General features: G+C 48.1%; 1 protein-coding gene across 2 annotated transcripts in view; it reads right to left on the reverse strand.

Annotated features, from left to right (window-relative positions):
- Window positions 1-18,898: 18,898 nt before the first annotated feature.
- Window positions 18,899-20,890, reverse strand: part of LOC115386557 (neurogenic differentiation factor 2-like) — a 3,602-nt gene continuing 1,610 nt past the window's right edge. For both annotated transcript variants that reach the window (XM_030088917.1, XM_030088918.1), the window contains exon 2: window positions 18,899-20,040. In XM_030088917.1, the coding sequence (XP_029944777.1) occupies window positions 18,963-20,033 (1,071 nt within the window). In that variant the 5' untranslated portion in view covers window positions 20,034-20,040 and the 3' untranslated portion in view covers window positions 18,899-18,962. The remainder of the gene's footprint in view (window positions 20,041-20,890) is intronic.

Raw genomic sequence — 20,890 nt, forward strand, 5'->3', positions numbered from 1 at the left:
ACCCTGTGCGGTGTGACACCGAGCTGCCACCTCCCACTCCCGCCATCACACCTCCGCCCCCTGCTGGGCCGCCGCCGCCATGGCAGCCTGACGGAAGCTGGCAGTCCTCAGCGGCTCCTGATTTCAGTTTAATAAGTATTTAAGACAAACAACAAGTCACTTTACAAAATTATCCACCTAATATATTATTATCATAATATGTCCAGTAAAGCACAAAAGATATCTTCATTTTCCTCTCATTAATGTTTACATGATCCTTGACAGCATCATGTAAATATGAGTTTTAACATTGGTTGTTTCCAGGAAGAAAAAAAAAATCCCCACAATTTATGATTACTGAGCTGCATCTAATGGAGAAGTTTCTCTTTTTTTTTTCTTCGTTTCTAATTTGAACTGGAGTCAGTTGGACGGCGGCCATATATTTAAACTTCCACACATGTTCTGACATAAATTAGACGGCTTCTCTCGCTCGCTCCTCTGGCACCTCGCTCTCAGGTTGGCTGCCATCTTTTTAGTGGAAGATCTAATCACATGCGAGGAGTCAGGCTGGAGTGCCAAGAAAGGAGAAACGCAAAGTACCGGCTCACCTCGGGGTTCTGCGGAAGCGCGAAGAGAACCGTCCAGATAAAAGAAACGGAGAGAGAAAAGACAAGGAGTGTCTCGTTGTTCAGTACAGTCTAACCGTTTTCGGTGTGTGCGAGTCATCCTCGTCCGCTTGGTTTTTTGTGCACCTGTGTGTGTGTGTGTGTGTGGACACTGGCCAGTGGCGAGCCGGGGACGGAGCGATTGAGATATAGAGCATTAGTTGGTGTCAGGAGTAAATTAGAGGCCAGATCTGTTTTCTAATCAGAGCACAAGCACCGTGTTAGAAGAATTAGGGCGACAGCTGCTGGGAGCTTTTTATTCCTCTCTCTCTCAGCCAGAGACAGACCGAGCCCAGCTCAGGGACCACCTCTTTACCGCAGCCACCTGTCAACACCCCGACGCGCATGTGTGTGTGCGCACGCCTGTTCACCCCTCCACCCCCCTTCTTCTCCGTTCGACATACATGTGAGCACACATCCAGCAGCATGCGAGCCTGCACACACACACACACACACACACACACACACGCACGCACACACACGCCGTCTGGAACGCTGACCTTCCTCCATCTCTGGAATTAATGACAGTGCAGGTTCCGTGCCGGCGCAGACGCTCGCGGCGTGTTTACGTTTTCCCCGACAAGTGCGAAAGGCCCTTCTGAGATATCAAATTTCGTGAAGGTGGAGCGGTGGGCGGCCTCGCATATGTCTGTTTACTACGGCTCGAGAGCGAGGCCTCGACGCGCCGCACATCAGCTCCGCAGGCGGAGACGAGGAAGACGTCGACGAAGGATGTAAACAGAACGGTCCTGCGGTGGCTACAACTTCACAGACAAGTCAGAGGAGCTGTGAACATAAGAAGGGTTTCAGAGACCGCGTCGGCAGTTGTACCGCTTTCAGAAAGTTCCTGCTGGTAACGGAGACGCCGTCAGGCGGTTGTGAGGAAGACTGATGAGATCCGGGATGAATGGATGAACGTCGTGAGGCGCCTGTGCTGCCTCCACCCAGCGGAGAGCTCCCGTGGGCCCGATGGTAGGAGGGTGAGAGGTGTGGGAGGCGCCGCCGAGATTCACACTGTGTCACACACTCGCTCCTCCAGCCGCTCGCTTATTTATTTATTATAATTTATGTTTCTTTATCAGGCGGATCCGGAAAGCGTGGAGTGTTTTTAGGTGAAATGTTGAGAAATTTGTTTCTCAGATCTGAGTTTGACAAGTCAAATTGCCTCATTTGGGTTTTTTTTTAAAAAAGAAATGTTTGGCCTACCAAATAGACATTTATTGGATTTGTTAATAAACCAAAACGTGTACTTTAAATACATGTCTGCTATATCTCAAAAAAGTCTTCAGGTTTGCTATACGTTATTACAAAAATGGTTGTTTTGGATTAAAGAAAAGCTTTTCTCCACTCTAACGAACTCAAAATCAATTCCTTCTAATAAAAATAGCATCACTCCCTCGAGCTCTTCAAACGTAACTCGAACACGGAAAACAATGAAGACGCCACACAAAGTCTTTTCTTTCCAGGAGGAACGTGAAGGCAGCGTCCCATGCTGTAACACACACACACACACACACACACACACACACACACACACACACACACACACACACACACACACACACACACACGTCTCTCTAACTTCGATTCAGGTTACAGTCTGATGACTTTGGCTGCTAATTTGCTATTGGCTGAGGCCTAATAGGGAAACAAGTGTACATCTTCACCCACACACATACACAAACACACACACACACACTCACGCACGCATGCACACACACGCCTCCTCTCACTCTTGCACATCCCACACATGTGCGCCGCCACGCAGTGTCATAAATAGACAGACAGTGCCAATCGGAGGCCTGGCCGGCCGCCAGCTCTGCAGCAGCTCACCAGTTAAATTATTAACACCGACTGGGAGGGAGACAAAGAGAGGAGAGCAGAGCTGCAGAGGAGGAGAGAGGAGGTGAACGGAGACACGCCGAACATCAGAGGCCGCCCGCTCACCTGGTGTGTGTGTGTGTGTGTGGGGAAGCAGAGTGTAAAAGTATCTCCCCGGCTTTTTGGGCGAGCGCGAGATTTTAGGAGGCGACAGGATCTGGGTGAGAGGAAGGTAGCGAGGTGGATGTTGAGGTTTTTCATGGATGACGGTGGAATACTAATGCCGTACGGGTGTGTTGGTGTGTGTGTGTGTGTGTGTGTGTGTTTAGCAGAGTGAGGGGAGGGGAAGAGAGATGGAGGGAGATCTGGGGATGTTGGTTCTGATCCAGAGAGTTAATGTTGCGCTCATTGATGAATAGAGTGCCAGGAACCAGGCTCCGTACTCACACAAGATGGATGGAGGACTGACGGCTCGCTCGCTCTCCCTCCCCTCCCGCGGTTCCGTGTCTCTCATCTTATTTCGCTCCGTCTTTCAAAGCTGAACAGTGATCAGAGCTCTCCGCCACAGAACAACCCGAACAGCAGCAGAGGCTTCGTGAGGCCGGCTCCCCTGGAAAAGTGTCGTTCATTTCCTGAGTGCGTTCTGTTTCAGTCGATTTTTCCAAGTGGTGCGTTTGGTAAGAGTGTGTGTAAATGTTCTGCTCCCAAAAAGAAAATGACTGCTTCACACTTTAAGTAGCAGGTCAGGCTCTGGTGCTGGATGTGAGGTGTATGTGAGAAAGAGAGAGAGAGGTGTGTGTGTGTGTGTGTGTGTGTGTCTGTGTGTGAGTGCTTAAACCTAAAAAAAAAAAAAGTAAACTTCCAAACTAAAACAAAGTGTATTTGGCTGGATACGTGTGTGTGAGAGTATTTATATGTGTGAACAAATAACTCCTGAATGCAAATGCATGTTCAGCAAAAAACTAGAATAAAAAAAAAAGTGTGTGTTCTGTAGTGAGTGCATGCATTCACAAAGTGTGTGTTGTTTGTGTTTACACACGGAACTAAAAGCCTTGTCTACTTTGTCTGCAAGGCCCACACACACACACACACACACACACACTTTCCCCAGTTTCCTCCTTTATTGCGGGGGCATCGGGGGGTGAAGTGATCTGTGCGAAAGCCTCCTGTTCTATGCGCCGCGCGGCTGCGGCAGAGGGGGATTGTGGGTAGCTGCTGTCTGCAGGGGTGAAGGGGGGGGGGGGGGGGGGGGGGGGGGGGGGGGTAGCGGGGGGGGGGGGGGGGGGGGGGGGGTTGCTGGGGCGGGGCGGCAGCAGATGGCGTGCCACACTGTGAGGGCCGTCGGCTGGCATCCAGAGGAGGAGGAGGAGGAGGAGGAGGAGGAAGGGCGGGGGGGGGGGGGGGGGGGGGGGGGGGGTAGATGGAGGGTGGTGGTGGTGGTAGTGGAGGGGTACAGGGATTGGAGGGGCACTGCTCCCAAAGTGCCAGCAGGCATCAAGAGAGAGAGACGGACAGCGAGGTGAGGGAGACGGGCTGAACCGATCCACCGAGGAAGAACCGCAGCGACACGCCCGTCTGAGCCCCAACTCACCGCCGACTTTTGACCTTTCCCACCTCCGTGTACGGTAACCCCCAGTGCACGCCACCGGGTGGGGGGGGGGTGGGGGTTGGCGGAGTCGCCAGGCGGGGGTCCTGCCTGGCTCGCCGTGGTCTCGGGGCTGCCACCGGTGTAGCATGAGGCTGGCGTGTGGAGGGCATCGGGCTGGCGTCCGCCCCGCCACGGCTCCGTGCCGCCTCGCCTCTGATGTGACACCAGTTTGGCAGCCGTGGCGTCAAGGTGGCGCGAGACTGGCGCCGGGTTAGCGAGGGCTGCCACAGAGGTTACGGACGACCGTACTTCATATATCTGCCTCTGATGGACCAAGTTCATTAAAGAGTCACGATGCAGCTCCTGTGTGTGAAGGCTGACTTCTGACAGGAGCAGCGACTTACTTTAATGTCGCAGTGTGATCTGGAGCCTTCCTGAGAGGAGGAGGAACGCCAGGCGGTGCAGGGAGATGGATATTCCCAACATGTGGGTTTAATTCTTTTAATTATTAGGCCTTAATTCACAGAACATAACGAAAAAATGCAGTAAACTTCATTGGAAACTGTAAGTGGAAAAAGTTATAATTGACGCAACATATATGAAAATATTAAAACATGCCTGATTAGCACAAGAAGAGCAATGATTTTAACTTTTTTTCCCCTTCAAATGCCAACAGCTGTTTAAATAATATGTTATATTCAGGAAAAAAAAGTAAATTTAGCTAAAAATATTCATCCTCACAGTTTAGTGCTACTCCACTAAAGCTACTTCTTAACATCTATAAATTTTATAGGAAATAGCAGGTTTGTATTCAAAAACTCTTATTGTGAAAAAAATTAATGCAAGAAAATGTGCAACATCAAATAAATATAAAGAACGATGCATTTGATAGTGTAAAAGTACTTTTAACGGTGTCAAGAAATGTGTGTCTGTGTGTGTGTGTGTGTGTGTGTGTGTGTGTGTGTGTGTGTGTGTGTGTGTGTGTGTGTGTGTGTGCGTGGTGTACTTCCTGGTGCTGTTTCTGGCCTCGGAGCTGTTTGTGTCGATGCTCTGGATCTCGCGTCGCTCTCGCTCAGCAGACGGAGCAAAGCGTCTAAATATTTCATCCTGAGAGTCGTTGTCGTCTCGCATTCATACGCGACGCGCCGGCGCTCGCCCGGCTCCGGGGCAGACCTGAGCCGGTCTGAGGCGGGTGTGAGGACACACTCCGGGGTCACACTCCGGGGTCACACTCCGGGGTCACTCGGGTCGAGGACGAGCTGAGATGTGTTCGGCCCTGCTTGTGCATTCGCCGCCGCCGCTCGCCATTACCTGCTGGCATTGTTGAAACCAGCCTCTGTCTGCCTCTAATTAAGGTGCGGGTAACAACCGGCACCTTCAGCCGAGCGTGCGCACATGCAGACAGACACACACACACACACACACACTCAAACACGCACGCCGAAATCACAACCCGCCGCCGAGAAGGGTTGAACAGATGTTGAGGAATTTAAGATGCAAAAGGGAACTGGGACTCCCCCCACCACCCCACCTCCACACACACACACACACACACACACACACACACTGTGCCCACCTCACTGTTTCCCCGCTTCACACACACACACTTGGACTCCAGTTTTACACTCTAACACACACATGAATCTACATATATTATCCCTAAAACTTTGCTGCGCGTCCCGCTTCCCGTGCAGGATGTACGGACGGATGCGGCGTGCACGAGCAGAGCGCCAGCCGTGCACGCGCCCCGTGGCCCCCGCCCCCCTCCAGGCTCACGAGGGGGCACCATGTGGCGGTCTGTTCCCTCCGGCGCGGTGCGGCGGCGCTGCCAGCGCCGCATTGTCCTCTGCCCACCGGAGACACGCGCCCAGACCTCCGTCTCCATCGCCCGCCCGCTTCCCTCGCCGCCACAGCCCGAGATGGATGTCGTCTGCTCGCCTTTGGTCTCCAGAGCGCACCAAAAACTGGAGATGAATGGGTGTGTGTGTTTGTTGATGAAGCACTGCTGGGAAATCTTGTTCCTGTGTCTCATTGTCTCCTTTGTGTTTCGCCAACTTTCCAACCTTCATCCAGCCCAGGAAGGAAACTGCTGGAAACGCAGCTGCCGAATGGAGGGAGGAAACATTTCATCAGCTTCTGAGAAGAAAACAGACGATTTCTAATTTATTCCTGAGCCCTCATTAGCTGTCATCTCTGGTATTGATTCTATTAGATGTTAATAGATTCAGAATGTCTTCATACAGTTTTATTTGTTGGTTGTGTTTTATGGTTTTTTTAGTGACTTGATTGTAAAGGAAACATCCTTCTATACTTCACAAAATGTCAGATTAAAGTCTCTTAAGGTCAAGCAGAGCTGCTAATGCACTGAAGATTAAACTCAGATGATTGACTCTGCGCAATTCTTGATCAAATCCCAAAATTTCTGGTATTTTCACTATGGAAGATGTCAAAATTGACATCAAATGACAGCAAATTGGGAAAATTTCCTGGACCCTGATCGCTGTACCTGTAAAAATTAGCACCGCTTGTGGACTTACAGCCTGAGTTTTGGAAGCCGCTTCCCTCTGCTCCGGTTCCCTGCATTAGTCTGATTTTGAACTGATTGATTGTTTCATGCAGCAGCTGATATTCCTGGGATCAGTGCAGGAGGACCTGCATTTAGAAGCAGGATATTTTAAAGGCAGTCATTAAAACGTGTCGAGCGACGGATGCTTCTGTCTTTCCACCACATGTGCCCGTGAGGCTCGAGGTTCCTGGTTCACCTTTTGGCGTTGTTAATACGGGATGGAAATAAAGCGGGAGGCAGGCGCGAACTCAGGTGTGAAGCCGGAAAGCTTCCGCAGGCAGGATGCCAGTCTGGAGCCACGAGTCCCAGCTGTTAGAGCGCCGGGACTTCTGCAGCTCGGTGAGGAGACTCTGCAGATACTTCTGTCCATGATCCTTTGCAGGGGTGTTCAACCTGTGACTCTGCAGCCACATGAGGGTCCAGGGCCCTTTTCCCAATTCTAAAAAGCTTAAAATTAAAAAAATAAACAAGCAAAACATCTCAGAAAAGAGATTAATTGGTCAAAATGATTAAAATGTCCTCCTTCCTTGTGACCATAAGACCGTAATTTCATCCTGTCTCTGCTTTTATTCGCTAAATGACATTTAAAATTACTTATATAATTTTATACTGTCTCATTTGACGTTCAGCTTCTTTCTATGTATCCCCCTGTGGGGCAAAGCTTCAATTAATTTCCCTCTTGGATCAATAAAGTATTTCTCTTCTATTCTGAACTGTCAAAAATGTCTAAAAAAAATGCTTTATAAGAAGGATGAAAGCAGAAAAATCAGACACAAAAAGAGCTGGAAATGTCACAAAATGCTACTGTCCTGCACTGCAATTGAAATTTCATGAATGCATCTTAAAATATACAGTTTTATAAAAACTGCTGTACGTCTGAGACTCAAGAAAAGCTGGGTTAAAGTGTGTTTTGTGACTCGAAGTGAATTTGGTTTGGAGGGAAAACCACAGAAAATGGAAAATATATTTGAAAAAATACAAAGGCTGGTAAGAAAATGTAACCTTTTGAAGAGTTATGGGACCGCCCTCCCCTCTCCCCCGATAGATAGATAAATAAAAAATGTGGGGTGAAGTTTGTAAAGAGCATCCAGAAGTTGTGTTTGTGGAGGAATCAGCGCTGCCCTGTGCTCATTAACCAAAAGTCATCAGTGCCTCGGTGAGAGCTGCTGCTCCGCTTTGCCTCCACAGAGGGGAGCAGCTCCACCCCCCCTCCTCTTCCTCCTCCTCCTCCTCTTCCTCCTCCTCCTCCTCCTCCTCCTCCTCCACCACACAGCTGCTCTGAGGAGCCAGGGGCTCGGCGGGGCTCTGGGTAGCCTTAGCTCTCTGTGCTTGGGTGAGAATTAGCCAGCTTTAGTGCTCGCCTCGCCTGCTAATCCCCTTAATCTGGCGGCGCTGAGGAGGAAGGCTTTGGAGGAGAGATGGCGTGTCAATCCGTGTCTTCACATCTCTCCCGGCACACGGAGGAAACAAGGCGAAGTTTGCAGCTGAGAGTTGTGGCCCTGCCTTAATGAATTTCCTCCTGTTGCTCGTCGGGTGGCGTGCGTGTCGTCTGCAGACTTTCATCCAGAGATGCCAAACGCAGCCTGACATCTTTAGATAAAAACACATTTACTCTTGAATTTCCTGTGTGGAAACTGGTGTTTATAGCTTGTTGCTTCCTGAATCAACCATCAATACACCAACAGCGTATCTCCTTCTTGCTGCCTTTTCAAGACGATGTCTTGAAAAGGCAGCAAGAAGGAGATACGCTGTTGTTGGTGTACTGATGGTCGACTGGCCGACCGGCCAGACTCCAGATCGTCACGCCAGACTCTGAGATGTGTTCACAGTCGCGGTTGGAGTCGAGCCCAAGAAGAGGAGATGTCACTGTTTGCATTAGTGCCTATTTAATAGCTTTAATTTGAAAGAAAAATCAATGAAAAATATGTGTTCTGTCTCATGATTTGGCCACAACTGAGCGAATGAATCTGAGCGAGTTGAATGGAGTCTGTATGAGACTCTGTTAAGATGCACACATTAGGAAAAAAAACAAAAATAAACAAGAAGTTAAATTTGCTCTCTCGATCTGAATGTATGAGGAACTCTTCTGCAATGCATTCTGGGAAGCAGGAGACAGGTGATACTGTCATGAAAATAGATTAATATGATACTTAGAGTTTTTTCCCCTATCTACATTTGGTAGGTTGACACTCATTTCTTCACTCGTTCAAAACATTAAACACAAATTTCTGGAGGATCAGGGCCGTGTTTTTTAACCCCTGTGCCATCATGTAAAGGATGAATCATACTTTTACTTATATGACGCCTTCAGACACAGTAAATAAACATACTTTATGGAAGAAAAAATTCAGCTAGCTTAACGCTAACGTCTATGGAAAAAAGAATTGACATGCTAACAGTTAGCATAACAGTCACAGAACTCACTGGAACAAATTAAATTGAACATTTCACTTACTCAATAGAAAAAAACCCTCCAATTATTTAAATAATAACTGGTATATATATTCCTCAATCAGAAAAGCACGGACAGTAATAAAAAATACTGACATCGTGCAGCAAGTAGCTACGGAAGCCCGAGAGGCTCAAAACGCAAATCACAAATTCATACAGATTCTCATCGTTGTTCGCCAGAAGAATATATGTGTACAGTATGTACGAAAGAGTGACAATATATGTGTGTGAAAGGAGAATATGTGTATGTGCAAGGGGAATGTGTGTGTGTGTGAGAGGGCCATAAAGAATTATTACTTGTACGGCCCCTCATAGTTTATAGTCAACAAAGAAAGCAAAAGCATTTAATCTGAAGACAAAATAAAGCTTACATCTTCCACTCCTGAGCTCAGCTCTGTGATATTATTCTTATTGGTCCTTTAAAAATAAAAATCGCAGCCTTGCCTCTGCCTTTTCCAGAGCCGCTCTGATTTCCTTTGGCTTATTGTGATTTCAACTGGCAGCGGTGGATTGTTCCTCTTCAGGCCCACATTATGTTACAGCCACGGATTTTTTTTTTCTTCCTCTTGGCTTCTGATTTACGTCTCTGTGTATTTTATACCTCCCAAAAAACACCGAACGTATTAGATGAGCCAACACCGACAACCTTTGACCCTGTGCTGGATTGCACGAGCGCACATTCACTGATCCAGAGGCACCGAGCAGATCTCTGCCTACTGAGCTCCGGAAATTCAAACATGATGGGAAACTTGTAGTAGTTGCTGACATGTTGCATTTTGACTGTATTTTCATTCATTTGTGGAATAAATGTGGCCAATAGACGAGGTCTCGCAGCTTCCAAGACAGCATGCCTTCCTTTAGTCAGTTTATTTAGTCACATCACTGTGCTGCAGTTTAAGTAGATGGAGCCAAATAAAGTAGCTTAAAGTGATGCTCAAAGTGTTAAGTGGCTAAATTGACAGAACATGTAAAACAGAACAGCGACAGCAGCTGCAGCTACAGTGATTCACAGTACAACCAGAAGAAAAAGGAGAGGCTGATTAAAAGGTTTAAAACAGCTAAACACAGACATAAGTTCTTTAATTTCATAAATACAGTGTAAACTACAATTCCTATGAATGACCTCGGGCTCTAAAATTGTGTTTTTAGATTGTTTTATCTTCATTTTGAAGGTTAAGTATGTTTCCCTGCTCCAGATCAGTTGCTTTTTTTCTGAACTATGTTGAAAACATCATGGTTTCGAAAAACGAGAGAGACGAGGAATTGACACTCGCCTGATGATTGACGCTTGTTAGCGTTCACGTCTGCTAATGGCCTCTGGATAACAAAGCATCCTGACATGTTAACGTTGTCATGAGTGCTCCAACACGCAGGGGAGCGAGGCGGTGACGGTGCGACCGCCGCTGCAGATTCCGTCCTGACTCCTTCATCCTGGCAGACGACCTGCCGGGGCCTCGGAGCAGCACCTACCTGCCACACACCTCGGCCTGGGCCTGTCTACCTCACACACACACACACACACAAACACACACACAAACACAGACACACAGACACACACACACACACACACACACACTCTCTCTCTCATGTGACATATTGAGCGCCTGCAGCGAGATTCTTCCCCATGAGCGGCATTCCAGAGCAGGCCGTCCCTGGGGAGCGGCAGAGTGGGGCCGGGCGGCGGCGGGTGGTGGCAGGCGGAGGAGGGGTGGAGGTGGGAGGGGGTTACGACCCTCTGCGGCGACTCACGGAAAGGGAGAAGTGATCCCAACGCTTGTCAGTCAGAGCACAAACCCAGTTCAGGCTCCAGGAGGAAGAATGAGAAGAGAAATTGCGATCTGCTTGCGAATCGTTGGCAAGGTTTCACAGCTGTGGACACAAACATGCGCGCCGCAGCATCTGGCTGCTTTAATCCAATCGCTCCACACCTTTTAATTCCCTAAATACACCAAACAGGAGTAACCTTCATGCCGGTGTACTCTGAACCCTCCTGCTGCTTCCTCCCTGACTCACGGTGTGTGTTTTCCCTGCAGGAGGAACAGCGGTGTGTGTGTGTGTGATTCAGGTGACGTTTTCCATCAAACATCGCCGGTTTTCGGTGCCGCTTCCTCCCCGCGGTGTGTGGTGTTCGGCCTCTTTCTGAGTCGTTGACGTTGTCGTTCCTCTCGTGCCCGATCAGACGAGAGTGCACACTTCACGTGCGTGAGCCCGGGCCATTCAGTCACATAGTATCTCATCATCTCCTCCTCTTTCTGCTCCTTTGTCACCCGTGGCTCCTGTCTGCCGGTTAATATTTCATTGGCTCTCGCCGTCTCCGGCAGGCTGCTGCATTAACCAGCGGTGCCAGTCGGCGCTCCCTGCTCGTGGCTGGCTGTATAAAAATAAACACACTCTAGTTGTAATGAACAGATGTCACAGAATTTCAACGTGCACCCCCCCCCCCAACCCTCCACCCACCCATCCATCCACCCCTCCTCCTCCTCCTCCTCACTTCGCCCTCCTCTGCATGCACGCTTAGCGGCTCACGTGCATGCATGCATGCACACGCAGCAATGTAAGACACGTGCGTGCACACGCAGGGGCGCGCTCGTGCTGGAAAACACCGGTCCGCGCCCGTGTATGTATATGCGAGCGTGCACGGGAAGTCTGAGGCGTGTATTCCCGAGTGAGCGGCGCCTGGCAGGAGTTCCTGCATGGCAGCGTCTTCCTGTCGTCCTCCCTCCGTCTCTCCGTCCCTCCGTCTCTCCGCCCGTCTGTCAGCGGCGCCGCGGTCATTTTACACACTGCCTTCATGAAGTCCTCCCATCATGCACTCCGAGGAACCGGCCTGTCGTCCCACAATCCCCGGCGGCATCATCACGACTCGTTTTGGGGCTGTGAGGAGAAAGAATAGGCGTGTGTGTTAAAGTGTGTGTGTGTGAGGGAGTGTGTGTGTGTGTGTGTGTGTGTGTCCATCCCCCTTGTCACTCCCGCTCTTTTTTTCCTCCCGCTGAACGGCAGCCAGCTCTGTGTGTTTTCTGGCTGACAGGAGCGAAGGAGAGGCGATTGTTCTCCTGCTACCCAGAGGCCCTCCCCACGCCAAGCCGGGATGAAATCCTCGCTCCTCGCCGCAAGACACACACAGCGGTGAGGAGGGAGGGTGGAGGCACGCTCAGAGCCACACACACACACACACACGCACACACACACACACACACACACACACACTGCACTCTTCAACAAGCTTCCTATCTTCATTCATTTGTTGGATTTTGCATTAATTATTGTTTAATCTAATTTCTACCAAATAAGTGAATGAAGTCACACTGCAGGTTGTGTAGGAGGACGTGGACTTTTGAAGTTTCAAATCAAATCATTTGAATCACCCAAGTCATCCAGTAAGGCCTCTAAAAATTTGCTGAATTTCAGGATTTTAAAAATGTTAATGGAGTCAATCTGAAAGAAATTCCTTGAGAGCATCTACAGAGTTCTGTTCTCGGTTCACACATTTATCACAATTTGCCCCCAAAAAAAGCGAAAAAATTGCAAGCCAGCCTTTGTGTTCAGCTGTTTTCATGACAGTCCTGAGGAGACGGTCTCCCCCCAATGCTTCTTATGTGACTCCAGTACCAAAGGTTAAAGGTCACGTTAATTATGCAAACATGCGAATTCCAGTACAGGTCAGCATTTGAATCATCAAGTTTGGCATTTCTTTGATTCAGAAAAAAAAAATTGAAAATATAATTTTGTATTTGTTATTTTCTTGTGGAAATGTGTTTTGCAGTAAAATGAAGAGACGATGTTTGAGGTTGTTCTCTTGTTCTCTCTGGTTATGATTTTACGGTCATTTTGCTCCAGATCAAATCAGATTAGATGAAGCTGAGCAGGACCGGAGGTGTTGGCTCTCTTCGGGTCCTGCAGGACTCGGTGGTCCGGCCCTCCTGGTTCCAGAGAGCTGGAGCCGAGCGGAGGGACCAGGAGATTAAAGGTGACTGGGATGAAGGGCTGGAGGAGGAGAGGCAGATGAAAGGGAGAGGGGAGAGGTGCGGAGGTCGTCCGGGGGGTGATCAGTGAGGTGGATGCGATGCCATCTGACAGGTCCAGCTGGGAGACCGCCCGCCCCCCCAGCGCTGCAAACTGGTCAATATGGAGGCCAATTACTGCTGCCCATGTGACCGGGGCATCATCCAACCCTATCATAACACACGCGCACGCGGACGCACGTACACATGCCATCTGTGCAGACCAGCAACGACCCCCAACCCCCGCAAGCACCCGAAACCCCCCCTGATCCAGTTGCATCCCCGTGCGCCCTGCTACTTAACCTCCTTAGCTGGGGAGGAGGGGGTAGCCACGCCCCCGGACCCGGACCCGGACTCGGACCCGGACTGAGCATACCAGGACTGTCAGGAAACTTTCTGATCACATCTGGAGGAGGCCTCCCTGCCCCCCCTGCCCCCCCCACTCAAAGGCCTGGAACCTACCTGGCACTCACTCGGATCTCCACCTCTGTCTTCCTCTCGCCCCGCAGCCGTCCTCCCCGCCCTGCTCCCCCCCCCCCCCCCCCCCCCCCCCCCCCCCCCCCCCCCCCCCCCCCCCCCCCCCCCCCCCCCCCGGCAGGTCCTGCAGCGGTGCTGCTCTCAGCTCTTCCTGCCCCGTCTTCTGCCCCACTGCCCGCTCCTCTCTCCGCACTGCCCCGCTGTGTGATCACAAGCAGATGTTGTGGAATTTCCTCTGAATGGTCTGCCAGTGAGTGTGTGCGTGTGTGTGTGTGTGTGTGTGTGTGTGTGTGTGTGTGTGTGTGAGTGTGTGTGTTGGCACACGGGCCGGCCTCCTTCCTCTGCACACATGTGGAACATTTGGGTTCTGCAGCGCCGCTGCTGTCTGCACGCGCGCAGGTGCCAGAGAAGTTAACAATGCAGCCAGTGTGTGTGTGTGTGTGTGTGTGTGTGTGTGTGTGTGTGTGTTTACGCCCTTCATCCCTCCCGCAGATTTCTCTGTGTGCATAAATTATACAAACCCATGTGTGATCTTGTTTTTTTATTTTTTAAATATATATTTCAACTGCAGTGCTTTTCATTTCCCACCGCTGAAAATACTTAAAATATTGCATCCAGCTGATCTGCTGCATTAAATCCAGTATTTTATTTTCTTGATTCTGTACATCTCATCATGTCATATCTGCAAAAAAATAAAAAAAATAAATAAATAAAACACTGGCTTATTATTTTAGCTAGACGTTAATTGGAATTCACACCATAGTACTTGTGACATTTTGATAATCGCACTATTGACTGTTATGTCGGACAAACACTCTTGATTTTTTTTTCCCTTCACCAAGTTGAGTGAGAAAACGAGTGGGCACGAACATGATAATTTAAACAGCGAGATTCATTCACTCACTTTTCATCCTGAGTGCAGCACAGAGTGTCATTGGAAGTTTTTTTTTTTCTTTCCTTCCTGAAATGAAATCAGTCCGGCTGTAAAAGCAAATGACTTAAGATGTATGTATGTCAAATCTAAAAAAAATGAGTATTTTAAAAGAGTAAACTGATGGAAAATTACTAAATGTGTAAAATCAAGAGAGTAAAAATGTTTTGAAGTTGACTGCAAATTAAAAAGCATCTGAATGACTTTATGTTTGATTTTGGATTTGTCTCCAACGTAAAATAAACTCGAGGAAATTAGAAAACTGTGATTTCTATAGAATTTTTTTGCATTTGATAATAAATTGTCATCATTCACGACCTCATTCATGATCTCTCTCTCTCTCTCTCTCTCTCTCTCTCTCTCTCTCTCTCGTGTTTTTGCTGAATGAAAGGATGCAGAATGTTAGCAAACAAGTGTTTTACTGCAAGGATTCAGTAGAAGACAGAATAGAGTAACTCGTTTTGGACGCGTCTGAGGTGCCAGAACGTTTTATTGGCGCAGGTGCCTTCAGTTTCTGCCGCAGCAGGTGAAATGATATCATTTGTCAAATTATGTTTTGTGTTTTCTCTCAGAAAAGTGTCCTGCCCCCTGCTCTGCCTTGATATCCACCCATGAAAGGATTTTCATTTCTTTATTGAGTCTAAAATGGTTGCAAAGTTTAAACTATTCCCTCCAATATGTGCTTGTGTGTGTGTGTGTGTGTGTGTGTGTGTGTGTGTGTGTGTGTGTGTGTGTGTGTGTGTGTGTGTGTGTGTGTGTGTGTTTTACCATCCAGCTTGAATTCCAGAATGTAACACAGCTCTCCTGCAATGCACGAGCTCGTGTTCAACATAACATTAGAGAGAAGCATGCATATTCATGAAGCAACTCTTCAAAAAAAGTGCCTCTCTGGTGTGTGTGCGTTTTGAATGTGTGTGAGTTGTTTTTTTTTTTTTAAGCGCGCGTGTGTGTGTGGAGGGTTACTCAGGATGAGCGCTCTCGTTTTTAAACGTCCCGGATAATGAACAGATGCTGCAAAAATTAGGAAAGAAACATGGACTCCTCCCAGCAGCGCCACTTTGGCCCGGTGAACTGGCACACTGGCGCGCGCACTGGGTCGCCCTCTCCGGAGCTCCTGGTGCTGCTGCTGGGGAACATTAAGGGACTTGGCACGGCCTCTCCTCTCCAGCCTGCCAGCCTCTCTCTCTCTCTCTCTCTCTCTCTCTCTCTCTCTCTCTCTCTCTCTCTCTCTCTCTCTCTCTCTCTCTCTCTCCGGTCTGAGGAGGGTTCAGGGAGTGTTCTGATAGATGCCCTCTCCCCCCTGCTTCACTCTGGGATCAGATCCTCCAGAAATTTCATGCAGTTTTTTTTTCTAACTTTGCTGATGAGACCAAAAAAAAAAAAAAAAGACTCTATAAGGGCCTAAAAAAAGGTAAAAAAAAAAAAAAAATGCACAAGCGGAACAGGAGACACGCGCCCTTCCCTTTCCTTTTTTGAGGCGCACGATCAGGAGCAGCACCTGTGCAGGGCTTCAGGTTTGATTCCAGGCGGGAGCTGAGGCGTCTGCCAGCTGGACGGTGTTGAATGTGATGTAAGAAAAGCGTTTTACACCGAACCTGCAGGAGTGAGATGAATGAGGCGGAGACAGTGCTGATGGATCCGGATTTGAGCGCAGATTGAAAACTATTTAATCTGCTTCACCTAAAAAGATCACAGGTAGATCACACGTATAGGATCACACGACAACACAGAGATGTGATCTGGAAGTGGTGGAGTTTAACTGCGGAGATGTCTTTTTCCAAAATAAGGAGAAAATACACACTCGGGATTACACTACAGTATTTTTTCGTTCCTTAAAAAGCTACAGGCCGCATTACTGAAAGTGTTGGTCAAAATTAACCTGTAACTTTATTAAAATGCGTTCTTAATTTTATTAAATATTCATGACATCAGTCCATCATTTCTTGAGTCTCAATTAGACTTTTCTTCATTTTCTTGTACAATTTTTAATGGATTGTTTTTAATCGGAACGTTTTTCCTAATGAAAATCAATAATAAATGTGAAAAATAATTTAGAAATAGATATATTGATGAAAGACTGGATTTCACTACAACAAAAATTGAGTTTTCTCCTCCAAAAAGTTTTTTTCCCTCATTTTACGATATTTTCCTGAGTTCGGATTAAAAGGCCTGTTGAGAGTTTAGTTCTCAGTATAAAGTCTCGTGTGTGTGTGTGTGTGTGTGTGTGTGTGTGTGTGTGTGTGCTGTGCGCGCGCGCGCGCGTGCAGGAGACATTTGGGGAGCATATGGGTCCCGGGGCAGCGCTCCAAACGGCTGCCCCTCTTTTGCACTGTGTATTTGTGCGTGTGTGCGTGCGTGTGTGTTCAGTTGGCTGTCTGTCTGTGTGCACACTATTTTTACATTTCTTTGTCCACTTACATCCAAACATTTAAGAAAAACTATGTTTACCTTTCATGTGGCCAGCAGTGCGTGTGTGTGCGTTCGGCGCCGTTTCAATGCTTTTCCCCACATTGTGAAATCAGTTCACTTTAAAAATGTATGACATGAATATGAAATGTGTGTCTGTGTGTCTATATGTGGTGGAAAAAATAAAGGAGAGGTGTTCTTTATCTAATTTTAAATTCTTATGGTCTGAAACATAAATATTAGGAAACGAATAATGTTCCTGTTAGATCCGTGAAGTTTCATGTGCATCGTTTTATTTATATAAAATTATAGGTTAGTTTTGTTTTTCATGTAAGCTTCAATATTACAGTTTTCTTCGGAACATATTAGAGGAAAGGTGTTTGAGGAAATGTGTGTTTTCAGGCTTGAATAAATAAAACTCTTCGTTGGATGGATGTAATTTTTCTGAAATAAAACCCAGATCCAGATAAAGCAGCTTCCGACGCCTGTTGATATAAACTAACATCCCGTTGTTATCACCATCATTAGTTAGTGTGGATAAAAGTGTGGCTCCTGCTGCAGGTGCGGGTCGCTGTCCACGGTGCTGAAAGTCTTCATCCTCCAGGAGGAAGAGAAGAAATCCACACAGATGACCTTGAACGCAACATGTGACTTCATGACTCTCATTTTTGACTCTCTATCCTCTGTCCTCTCCACGTTCACGCTTTTCTAAAGAAGCGTGGCGGTGGCACCATGCAGGCCCTCTCACTTAGGGACATTAAAGATCCTGAACTCCCACAAGGCAACGCGCACTCTGATTGTGATCCCGGAAGTGACTGGATTTGGATGATCGCGTTCAGCAGGTGTTCGGAAGAGAATCGAGATGCACAGTGTCAATGAAAGTCTTTTTTTAATTTTATTTTACCACACAGTTTGTTGAATACAAAGTTGAAAGACTGTAATTCTTATGGAAAAGAAAACAATGCTCAGCAACAGGGTTCCCTTCGTTTCCACAGACTATTAACATTAATTACAAAAAACAACACAATTAATACGTGCAGTAACAATAATAATAATAATAATAATAATAATAATAATAATAATAATAATAATAATAAACTGATTCAGTGTAGCAGACAGGAAATAGGAATAAAATAATTAAAAAAAATGGTAATAAATAGCACTGGCTCAATTCGAGGAACAGATAGATGAATAAATAAATATATAAATAAATTATAGATAAATAAATAATAAATACATAAATAAAAATGTTTGATTTAGGTGAAAATTAATGGAATGTTCTTTTCAAAGAAGTTGAACATTATGGCCATCTGTGTCTGATTCAGTGTGTGTGTGTGTGTGTGTGTGTGTGTGTGTGTGTGTGTGTGTGTGTGTGTGTGTGTGTGTGTGTGTGTGTGTGTGTGTGTGTGAGGGTTACAGTGTCTCTCGGGGCCGCTGGCTCGCTCTGTATTGTCTCGTTGGGTTTTGCATAGATGCGTAACGATTGATTTGCTGGAGAACCGATTCTTCTCAAAACAAAAACTAAAACAAAAAATAAATAACCCAACAAGCACATTTTTTCTCTCGGTTTGACATTTCCCCTTTGCATTTCGTTCGAATCCGTTTTGTGGCAGGTGTTTAGAACGCACGTGACTGACTGTACTGAGGGATTTCGGAGGGTTTCTCTGCAGGTTGGCGCAGCAGCTGCAGCCAGTGATGCAGTGGGACACCAGTTATTATATATGTGAGTGAAACTCTGACTTCCGGCCATCAAAATGCAAACAACCACCAATACAAACACAAATCACATGTCAAAAAATATGATCACTGTTTTCCCTTTTTTTTAAAAAAAAAAAAAAAAAAAAAAGAAATCAAATTCCTTCTTTGACCAAAAACTGGGTCGCTTCTATTGCGCGCGTGAGTCACTCTCCACTACATCCCTGACTACAGCAGAACAGACTGAGGTTCGACAAATTAAATGACAAATGCCAACACGTGAAAGATCTCTCAAGGATGTCTACGTCTCCATAAAAAGTGTGCCGTGGATAGATTGTTGATTGCAAAGGGGTGGGGGGGGGGGGGCGCACGACGGAGGCGTTCAGTTGTGGAAAAAAGCGTTCAGTTCGTCGTACACGGGGGCCCGCTCGTGGTGTAAGTGCATGTCGTGGTAAGGCAGGACGTTTTCCGAGTGAATGCCGCTCCGGGAGCCCGAGGAGCCGAACACGAGGTTGTGGGCCCCGGCGGACCTGGAGCCAGGCAGGCCGGAGTAATGCATAGAGTAGTGGTACCCCTTCTCGGCGTCCGGGGACGCGGAGCCTTGGTGCTTGAGGGAAAAGTTGCCGTTGACGCACAGTGGCGGACTGAGGGGCCCCTCGTACTCGGGGCTGTTGTACTCCGGGGATCCGCTCCCGCCGTACAGTGAGTCGTAAGCCGAGCAGTAGCCGTGCGTCCTCAGCGGGTGCGAGTTCGAGCCCGGCTGGCAGTGTGGGCTGGACAGGCGCGCGCACTGGTACGGGTAGGAATGCATGGAGAAGGAGCCGGAGCCGTACCTGCCCCCCTCCTGGCACTGCTGCTCCGTCAGGAAGTTGCGGGAGTTGAGCTGCAGGCAGCCCGCCACCAGGTTGGTGGTGGGCTGGGACAGGCCTTTACACAGCGTCTGCACGTAGCACACCAGGTCCGGCCTCTTCCCGGAGCGCAGGATCTCCGACAGCGCCCAGATGTAGTTCTTAGCCAGCCGCAGCGTCTCGATTTTGGACAGTTTTTGCGTCTTGGAGTAGCAAGGCACCACTTTACGCAGATTGTCGAGCGCAGAGTTCAGGTCGTGCATGCGCGTCCGCTCCCGGGCGTTGGCCTTAACCCGCCGCATCTTGGAGCGCTCGATCCGCGCCTGGGTCATTTTGCGCTTTTTGGGGCCCCTCTTTTTGGGCCTGTCCCCCCCGGTGTCCTCCCCGTCGTCGTCCTCCTCCGCCTCGTCGTCGTCGTCGTCTTCCCCGGCGTGCTCGGAGTGCGTGCGGCTGCCGCCCCGCAGGTCGGCGGCCTCCATGTCGTCGTGCGCGTCCTGATCCTCGTCCTTGATCTTGGGCCCGTCCTCGTCGCTGTCCTCGGCCCAGCTCGAGTATTTCTGCACGTCGGGAAGCAGCGAGGGGTCGCTGAACAGCCTGGTCAGCATCGTGGCTCTGGAGGGGGGAAGAGGGGCAAGCATCAGGCCTCAGTTCAAACCTTCCTGTCTCAAATTACGCAAACATGAAAATAAAATTCAGATGTCCAGTTGTTTCTGGATTGTTGTAAATTTAAGGGATCAGGACCAAAAAAGAAAGAAAGGAAAAAAAAAAAAAAAAAGGAAAGGGAAGGCTTGAGGCTGGGTTGCAGCCAGACGGATCCCCATTTAATTCCCTGCTGTCACCCGCGTGCCCTGTCGCGTCCTCGCGCAGCGGGTCCCCGCGGCAGGGGCCACATTACAGGTCCCGTGGGGGCCCCCGCTCACTTTCACTCCTCCCGACGCACAGATACACTCCTGGCTGCATTCCAGCAGTATTCACACTCACACACACACACACACACACACACACACACCACACACACACACACACACACACACACACACACACACACACACACACACACACACACACACACACCGCGCGCAGAGTGCAGGGCGAAAAGGAGAGCATCTATTCCGCTGACAGGCTGTGGCTCCCTCATCATTCAATTAAACCTTTTACACCTTAAATAACTGCAGCTGTTAAAAAAAGAAAAAATACTTTTTACAACTATTTCCGCTGTAAAGACATTTGTATTCATGGATGTCATCAGAGCGCTCCTCACTTGATTCACGGACATTCTGACAGAAAAGAGCATCAATCAAAGAATGGAAAAGTTGCTCTCATGCTGATAAAAATGATATAAGTACAGCCAAATTGTATGACCGCATTTCTTATATTTCTTAAAGATTTCTATGTATAAGTAATTCGATTTTTGTTGTATTTATTTACCTTTTCTTTAATTTTCCCCTTATTTTTCTAGCTT

This window comes from Salarias fasciatus, chromosome 4 (assembly GCF_902148845.1).
Source record: "Salarias fasciatus chromosome 4, fSalaFa1.1, whole genome shotgun sequence".
NCBI classification, from domain to species: Eukaryota; Metazoa; Chordata; class Actinopteri; order Blenniiformes; family Blenniidae; genus Salarias; species Salarias fasciatus.